Here is a 9,659-nt window from a genome sequence, read left to right as displayed (position 1 = left end):
ACACTTCGATTTGATTGGTCGGAAAGAGTTTGTTCTTATCACAACTTTTCCCTCCCACAACTATAAATGGGAGTCTTCATAACCCAGAAAATATACCAGAAGTTATAACAAGAAGCAAGAAAGAGCTCGTCGATCAAACGCTATAAATTCCTCCACAAGTTTCAAGTTTCAAGCAATCAAGTTCAAGTTCAAGAAATCAAGTCCAAGCTCAAGAACGAAGAACAAATCAAGGTTCAAAGAGTACAAGTTCAAATCAAAGTCCGTGCTAGTTAAATTTAAGATTATCGTTCGTAGCAACAAATATAGATTCAAGATCAAGCTCAAAGGCCCTTGAATTTATTTACTGTTGAAAAGAAGAATCACAAGAATCATAGAGATTGTAACACTCAAATATTTAAAATAAAATACTACGATTGTTGCAATATTTTTTGGTCTATATTTAATTTTCTCGACGATATTTTATTGTCTACAAATTCTGGCATGCCCAGTGGGACAATCTCTACCTCTCATCTAAACTTTTCAATCACCAAAGTGCAAGAACATTGAAATGGCTTCAAAAAAATCAACTCCAGTTCAACTTCCACCAAGGCTGCTAATTCCAGGTTCTATGTTGATGTGAAAAACATCCTCAATGTTGTCTTTGGAAGCTTTGGACCAGTTACAAGGAGCAAAGCAAGCTCATTAGGACAACAAGCACCCCAAGTGTCGTCCGTATCAACTCCTATTTTCGGATCTTCATCCTCAAAAGTAGCAAGATCTTCCACAAGCTCACCCGAAGGAGGAAGTGATGTTGCTGAAAAGATCAAGAAAACTGTTGCTCTACTTGACCTCTCCGGATCCAAGTATTCTTCTGTGAATGAAAATGATGATGCTTCAAGTGATGGATCCTCCCCACTTACACCACATAGCGTGATCCAATCGAGGATTAATTTTGTTTGAAAATCCATGCTACTCTCCATCGTTCACGGCAATCATGCAAGTCATGGTGGCAAATACCTCATCTGTGGAGGAGCAGTTGGCAAACTTGACGGAAGCAATCGTTGGCTTGACCAAATGCTTGCAAAATCAAGATGCTAGAATCGACAATCTAACATATAGGGAAGGAATCTTGTTCGAAGAAGAATCCACCCACGCACCTGGAAAGATCCCAGAAGTTCCAGAGATTGATTATCCCCCAAAACGAGTAGCATCCGCTAAGGCTATCCCTGTCTCATCTGAAATGATGATCCCCATCGATCAACTGAAGGAGTTCATTGAATGAGCTATAAAAAATAAGTATGAAGTTGCTATCAAGTCCTCCCTAAGATACGCAAAGTCGTACACTACAAGGATCAATATGTTAAAGATGTCTACTGGCTATCAACCTTCAAAGTTTCAACAGTTTGTTGGTAAAGGCAATCCAAAGCAACATGTGGCACACATTTTTGAGACATGCAACAACGTTGAAACTTATGGATATTACCTCATCAATAGTTTGTCCGCTCACTAAAAAAATGCTTTTAATTGGTATACAGACCTCGAGGCGGGATCTGTTGATAGCTGGGATCAACTAGAGCAAGAGTTCCTCAATCGCTTTTATAGCACAAGGCGCACTATGAGCATGGTGGAACTCACAAATACTCGTCAACGAAAGGGTGAACCAATTATCGGCTTTATCAATCATTGGAGGAATTCAAGCCTCAACTGTAAAGACAGGCTTAGTGAAGCTTATGTCATAGAGATGTGCATCCAAGGCATGCATTGGGAATTGCGCTACATCTTGTAAGGTATCAAGTCTAGCACATTTGAAGAACTAGCAACTCGTACCCATGGCATGGAATTGAGCATGGCCTCCGCTGGAAATGAAAGGCTGCCCATCTATAAACCTCGTAAAGGGAATGACAAATAAGAAGTTAGGAAGTGGGTAAGTTCGCACCCTAGTCTAAAAGCAAAGAAGCCATGAATGTCAACACATCACCTGTGAAGTTCACGACGAAGGTGAGCAAGAAGCAGAGTATGAAATCCACTTCTTTTCAAGATAAGCCAAGTGGAAAGTTGACTCTAAAAGAAATGCAAGAGAAAGAGTACCCATTTCTGGATTCTGATATGCTAGCCATTTTTGAAGAACTCTTCGAGTTAAATCTCATTGAGAAATGAAGCGGCCAAATGAAGCTGGTAAAACGAATGACCCAAATTGCTGCAAATACCATCGACTTGTGATCCATCCTCTAGAGAAGTGCTTTGTCTTCAAGGACAAAGTTATGGACTTGGCTCGTGAAAAGAAGATCGTGTTTGATGATGAAAAAGCAAGCGCAAACCAAGTCTCTATCACGTTTGGCTTATTCAGTCCGGATGAATTATGTAGTTTTAAAGAAAGTAAAGATGAAGAATTACTGGAGAATAACAAAGTTGAAGTCGATCAACCTAAGGATGATGAAGGTTGGATGTTGGTGACTCATCGTAAGCGCCATAAAAGGATCCCAAGAAAAGAATCGATATAACAACCAATAAGGAAAATGATGGGAAAAAGACCAATGAAATAGAATCCAATTAGGCGTTTGAAGAAAGCAAAAGTGGAGGTGCACCACTCTCAAAAGTCACGACATCTAGTGACTTTGAAGGATTTCTTGACATGTTGGTTTCGCATGAAGATTTCCTATGATAGTATTGAGGCCCTTTGTTGTAATGCTGATAAAGGGAAAGAAAAGAGTGATGACCTACCGTCGGCAGCATCTTTAAAAAAGCTCATCGAGTCTATTCCTTAAGAAGTTAACGCGTGTGAGCAAAAGTTACATTCACAAATGACGATCTTCTACTAGGTGACACACGTCATAACCGTCCAATGTACCTGGTTGGCTATATGCGTAATGAAAGGGTAAATCGAATTTTTCTTGATGGAGGATCCTCTGTGAACATCTTTCCAATTTGCACTGTGAAAGAACTTGGTATTCCCGTGAAAGAACTCTCGGAAAGTCATGTGATGATCCAAGGATTCAACCAAGGGGGGCAAAGAGCCATAGGTGCGATCAAGTTGAGAATCACCATTGAACATATGCAATTAAGTACATGGCTGCATGTGATCGATGCAAAGATTTCATACAACATCTTGCTTGGAAGGCCTTGGATACATGAGAATAAAGTGGTTACATCTACCTACCATCAATATTTGAAACACTACGAGGGTGAAGTCGAGAAGAAGATAGTTGTTGATGACGAGCCATTCACCGAGGCTGAGTCACACTTCGTCAATACAAATTTCTACTTGAAGAACCGCATTGTGAAGGAGATAAAAGCTGATGATGTTATGAAAAGCAAAAATTACGAGCCCATAACTAAAAGAACTGAGGTGACTGCTGGTAAAGCCAAAGCTGTTACTGAACAGGTACAACCTAACTCGAATAAATCTTGTAGAGGGGATACTGTGTCTTATGGCAAGAAAGTAAATCATGCGCTCCAATATGTCCCTAAAAGGAAGAAATATGAAGGTGAATCATCTAATCTCGAAAACTAACATGCTATGGAGTTAACTCTTCTGGTAAAACGAATTGAGGCCCAGAATTGTTTGCAGAATGTGGCACTCTTTACAAAGAGAACAGATGAAGGTTTTGATCTTAACGCTTACAAGTTATTTACAAAAGCTGGATACAATCCCAATGAGGCATCAAAGTTAGGGAAGCTCCCATCAAAAGTTGTAATGAGACAACCATGTGAAGTTTTGGGATACAAGCAACTGTCACCATTGCGTATCTCCATAAGAAGGGAAAGCAGTAATTATATCACTATAGAAAATGAATCTGCCGGTTCTAACAGACCTTCAGTCTTTGATTGACCTGGAAAACCAACTGTGAGGACTTCCGTATTTGAGGGATTGGGTCCTTTAAAGAAGGTGAACAAGTTCAAGAGAAATTATCATAGCATAAGAACTCCCGCTTTGCCCAGAATCCAGAAAATTTGTAAGGATTTCCAAAGTTTGCTTTCTTCCAGAATGAGGTGACAAACAAAACATGTGGTTTCATGTAAAGCAGTACTGAAGTTAAAGCCATATATTGTAGTCTACACTAAGGAATGTGATGAATATTAAGAAACTGTGGTTCTTCGTATCATGTTAGTTCACTAGGCAAGAATGGTGTCTTATCTCTAATGGAGGATGTTGAGAAATTGGAGGATGTTTCACCGTGTTATCACATGTCCTTCAACTATGGGGACCCTCAAGATGATAAAGATGTGAAAGATGCTCCACCTGAACTTGAAGAAGGGGTGACGACAATAGTTGATGCCTTAAAAGAAATTAACCTTGGCACAAATGAAGAACCAAGACCCACCTACCTAAGTTCTTTACTAGAAGTTGATAAAAAAATCACTTATATTGAGTTACTCAAGGAGTTCAGGGATGTCATTTCTTGGAGTTACAAAGAGATGCCTGTCTTGGACCCGAAAGTAGAGGTCCATCACCTTGCAGTCAAGAATGGTGCTCATCCTGTTAAATAAGCTCAAAGGCTCTTTAGGCCGGACTTGGTTCCCTTAATTGAAACCAAAGTTAACAAACTCATCGAAGTTGGATTTATTCGTGAAGTTAAATACCCAACATGGGTTTCAAGTATTGTCCCTGTAAGAAAAAAAATGGCCAGATTCGAGTGTGTGTTAACTTCAGGGATCTCAACAATGCACGTCCGAAAGATGAATTCCCTCTTCCTATTCTAGAGCTGATGATCGTTTGGGTACGAGGCAATGTCATTTATAGACGGTTCATCGGGCTATAACCAAATTCGCATAGCGCCAAAAGATGAAGATCTTAATGCATTCCGTACTCCCAGGGGTATTTATTGCTACAAGGTAATGCCTTTTGGCTTGAAGAACGCTGGTGCTACTTACCAAAGGGATATGGAAAATATTTTTGATGATCTTCTCCACAAGAATGTCGAATGCTATGTTGACGACTTCGTAGTAAAAAAAAGAGAAAAACGACCACTTGAAAGACTTGAGAATGGTGTTTGAGTTGCTCCGGAGGTACCAACTTAGGATGAATCCATTGAAATGTACCTGTGAAGTTACTTTTGGAAAGTTCCTTGGTTTCATCGTCCGACATCGAGGGATTGAAATTGATCAAGCCAAAGTGGATTCCATTTTGAAAATGCTTGAGCCTCAGGATATTCATGAATTGAAAAGTCTGTAAGGAAAGCTAGCAAACCTTAGAAGATTCATCTCAAACCCAGCTGGGAGGTGCCAACCATTCAGTCACCTCATGAAGAAAAGCGTTCCTTTCAAGTGGGACCAAGCTTGTAGCAATGCCTTTGAAAGTATTAAAACTTACTTGATGAAGCATCCAGTTTTGGCAGCCCCAATACCTGGAAAGTCGTTAATACAATACATTTTGGCACAAGAAAGGTTTGTTGCAGCGATATTGGCTCAAGAAAATAGTGAAGGAAAAGAAAACTCCATTTACTACCTGAGCAAGATGATGTCACCAAATGAGCTGAATTATTCGCCAATCGAAAAGTTATGCATGTCCCTTGTCTTCTCAATTCAAAATTTGAAGTACTACTTTCAAGCTCATGTTGTTCGCCTTATTTCTAGGGCAAATCCCATCAAGTTGTAATGTCAAAATCTATCCTTAGTGATCGACTAGCAAAGTGGTACCTCCAGTTTCAACAATATGAAATTGTGTACGTCCCTCAAAAGGCTATAAAAGGACAAACATTAGCAAACTTCTTAGCATATCACCCTATACCTGATGATTGGGGACTAACTGACGAACTACCCGATGAGGATGCAATGGTCATTGAAGTTCAACCTCCATGGAAGATGTACTTTGATGGTGCTGCATATCGCAGAGGAGCTGGTGCTGGTGTAGTATTCATCACTTCTCAAGGTAAAGTTCTACCCTACTCTTTTATGTTGATGCAACTCTGGTCTAACAGTGTTGCTGAGTATCAAGCACTAATAATTGGGCTTGAAATGGCTAGAGATATGAAGCGGTTGCAATTGCATGTCTTTGGTGACTCTCAGTTGGTGATCAACTCGCTTTTAGGTAGTTACGAAGTTAAGAAACCTGAACTATGCCCATATCATAATTATGCTAAAAAATTAATGGGGTGGGTCGATGACGTGATTATTAAACATATGCCAAGGAAAGAAAAAAATAAGGCTGATGATTTAGCTGTCCTAGCCTCACCGTTAACCCTGCCTGATCAAGCACAAGTTACTATCTGCCAAAAAAAGATAGTATCGCTGCCAAATGAGGCTGAAGGTGAAGAAAATTGTATCTTGTTGTTGTTTCTGAAGCTGAGAAAACAAAATGGCGACAACCCATTATTGACTACTTAAGTTATGGGATACTTCCAGAAAATCCGAGGAGAAGGACTGAAATCCGTTGTCATGCACCTCGCTTCCTTTACTATAAAGATACTCTATACAGAAGATCATTCGAGGGAGTACTCTTGCGATGCTTAGGGGAAGATGAAGCACTCCAAGATTTGCAAGAAGCACATTCTGGGGTCTGTGGGTCACACCAGTCTGGACCAAAGCTCCACTTCCAGATAAAAAGGATGGGTTATTATTGGCCAACGATGGTAAAAGATTTCTTAGACTACGCTTGAAGATGTAAGGCTTGTCAATTCCATGCAAATTTTATTCATCAACCTCCTGAAGTGTTGCGCTCAACGGTTGCATCCTGGCCATTTGACGCTTGGGGATTGGATGTTGTTAGACCACTGCCAAAGTCCTCTAGAGGGCACCTATATATCTTGGCTGCAACTGACTACTTTTCAAAATGGGCTGAAGTTGTTGCTTTTAAGGAAGTAAAGAAGGAAAATATTGCAAGTTTCATCTGAGTAAACATTATCTATCGCTTTGGAATTCCTCGTTACATAATAATGGATAATGGCAAGCCATTCGACAATAGGTTGATGAACAAAATTTTTGATCTCTTTGGCTTCAAGCAACGTAACTCTTCTATGTACAATGTTGTCGCCAATGGTCTAGTCGAGGCATTCAACAAGACTCTATGCAACTTGTTGAAGAAAGTCATCTCCAAATCCAAACGAGATTGGTGTGACCGCATGGAAGAAGCTCTGTGGGCATATAGGACAACTCACTACACACTAACACAAGCCTCCCCTTATTCACTCATTTATGGAGTCGAAGTTGTCTTGCCATTCGAGCGTCAAATACCTTCATTATGATTAGCTATTCAAAAAGGGATCACTGATGAGGAAAATGCTCTTTACCGAGGTATGTAGGCATCTTAGAGTTTCATTCTGAGTGCAGTCGCATAAGTTCAAAAGATATATAACCCCCCAATCGTAATCTGAATAAAGTACGATGGAATGTAATTCATTCAATCAGCACTTGAAAATCAAGCTGAGATATCATTCTTCTATTATCTTTGGATCCCATTTGATTTAAAGGGGGAAAGCCTCCATGGTAAACCAGTGTCTTCAATGGGACGATTATAGTCTTTTTGGAGGCTACCAAGTAATTGTGCTAAAATTCGGGGGTTCACAATGTCTTCATGTTTGCCAAATCTTTAAGTCTACCGGCCTTCAAGTTCTTCGGTCTTCAAGTCGAAATATTTAAGTCTTCAAGTTGAAGTTTTCAAGTTGAGGTCCTCAAACTCGTTGGTCTTCAAGTTGAAGTATTTGAGCCCTCAAAGTCTTCAGGTTGAAGCGTCAAAGTCCGTCGAATCTTCAAGTCCATCCAATCTTCAAGTTTGTTGGTCTTCAAGTTGAAGTCTGCAAAGTCCGCCAAATCTTCAAAGTTTTTCCAAGTGTTCAAGTCGACATCATCAAGTCCACAAAGTCTTCGAGTTGAAGCTTTATAATTTTCCAATCTTAAGGTGGACATATGATCCCCTTTGCACCTTAAGTTGGCCTCTTCGTGGATTTGTCCTTAAAAGGAAACTATAACTTTCCAATATTAAGGTGGACATATGAGTCCCTTTGTACCTTAAGTTGGCCTCTTCGTGAGTTTTTCCTTAAAAGGAAACTGTACTTTCCAATCTTAAAGGTGGACATGTAAGTCTCTTGAGAGTAATCTCTCTAATAGTCGAGCCATATTGAGAGTAATCTCTCAGATAGTCGGGACACATTGAGAGTAATCTCTCCGATAGTCGGGACACATTGAGAGTAATCTCTCCGATATTTGATCCACATTGAGAGTAATCTCTTAAATAGTAAGGTCGCATTGAGAGTAATCTCTCCAAAAGTCAAACCATATTGAGAGTAATCTCTCCTATATTCGGGCAAGGATGAGTACTCATCCCCCAAACCCTAAGATTTTCTTCTTCATGCATGGATCATCTCGTTAAACAAGAACACATCCTTCTTGTTTGACCTACAAAAAAACAATAAAGAAAGAAAAGAACAAGAAAATAAGAAGAAATTACCTTCGCGTCAATGCTTCTGTAACGACCCGGCCGGTCATTTTGAGAATTAATGCCCCAATACCCTGTTAACTTCTTCCCCCTATCTATTTTCTGCTATTGTGATTTGCCGCAATAATTCGTTTTGAGTTTGGAGTATTTTGGAACACTTAGTCCTTAAATTAGAGATTAAGTCTTAGAATTTAGACCGTAGTCGAAACAGTGTGAAGAGATATCCGGAATGGAATTCCATCAATTCCATTAGCTCTATTGGGTGATTTTGGGCTTTGGGGCATGTCTGAATTGTGTTTTTGAGGTTCGTAGCTCATTTAGGCTTGAAATTACAAAAATTGAACTTTTGGAGTTTCGGGCCGATAGTAGAATATTTTATATCGGGGTCGGAATCCAATTTCAGAAGTTGGAGTAGGTCCGTAGTGTTGAATATGACTTGTGTGCAAAATTTGGGGTCAATCGGACGTGGTTTGGTTGGTTTCGGCATCGGTTGTAGAATTTTAAAGTTTCAAGCTCTTAAAGTTTGGATTGGAGGATGACTCGTAATTTTAGCATTAGTTGATGTGATTTGAGGACTAGATTAAGTTCTTATGGTGTTTTAGGATTGGTTGGTAAGTTTGGTTAAGGTCTCGGGGGCCTCGGGCATGTTTCGGATGATCAACGAGTCATTTTTGGACTTAAGAAGATGGCAGATTTTGTTGGTGTTTTATTGCAGAAGTTTTGTTCTTTGCGATCGCGAAAAGGAGCTCGCGATCGCGAAGGTGAGGCCAGTGGGAGCATCACGAATTTGAGGAGCAGGTCACGATCGCGTAGGTTTAAGTGGGCCAAAGCTGGGCAACAAGCATTGCTCATCGCGAACACGATGGTTAGTTCGCGATCGCATAAGTGTGAGAGGTAGAACATCGTGTTCGCGTGGTGTTTTACGCGTTCACATAGGTTAAATTCATGACTCAGCGAAGTTGTTCTTCGTAATCGCGAAGGTGTTTCCGTGATTGCAATTAAGGAAATCACTAGGCAGATTTTAAAGTTGAAAAACAAGGGTTTGAGTTCATAACTCCAAAATTTGATTGAGAGCTCGGTAGAAGGCGAAATTTGGAGAGATTTTCGAGGGAAGATTGTGGGTAATGATTCCTAACTCCTTTTTTATTATATCCCATTAATCTAAGCTTGATTTTATCATTTAATTTCGGATTTGGGGTGGAAAATTAGAAAATGTTGAGAAAAGTTCTTAGCCCGAATTTTGGGATTTTGATCGAGATTTTGGTATCGTATTTGAGTGATTTTGGTATGGTTAGACTCGTGAGTGAAT

The 9,659-nt window shown here is 39.9% G+C and overlaps 1 protein-coding gene across 1 annotated transcript; it reads left to right on the top strand.

Moving 5' to 3' along the window:
* Positions 1 to 5,574: 5,574 nt before the first annotated feature.
* LOC138872748 (uncharacterized) lies at positions 5,575 to 6,303 on the top strand. The gene has a single exon (XM_070151166.1). The coding sequence runs from the start codon at positions 5,575 to 5,577 to the stop codon at positions 6,301 to 6,303; it is 729 nt and encodes a 242-aa protein (XP_070007267.1).
* The last annotated feature ends 3,356 nt before the right edge of the window (positions 6,304 to 9,659 follow it).

This window comes from Nicotiana sylvestris, chromosome 7 (genome assembly GCF_000393655.2).
Source record: "Nicotiana sylvestris chromosome 7, ASM39365v2, whole genome shotgun sequence".
Classification (NCBI taxonomy): Eukaryota; Viridiplantae; Streptophyta; class Magnoliopsida; order Solanales; family Solanaceae; genus Nicotiana; species Nicotiana sylvestris.
Note: the sequence above shows the minus strand (reverse complement) of the source record. Positions and strands in the feature narration are given on the sequence as shown.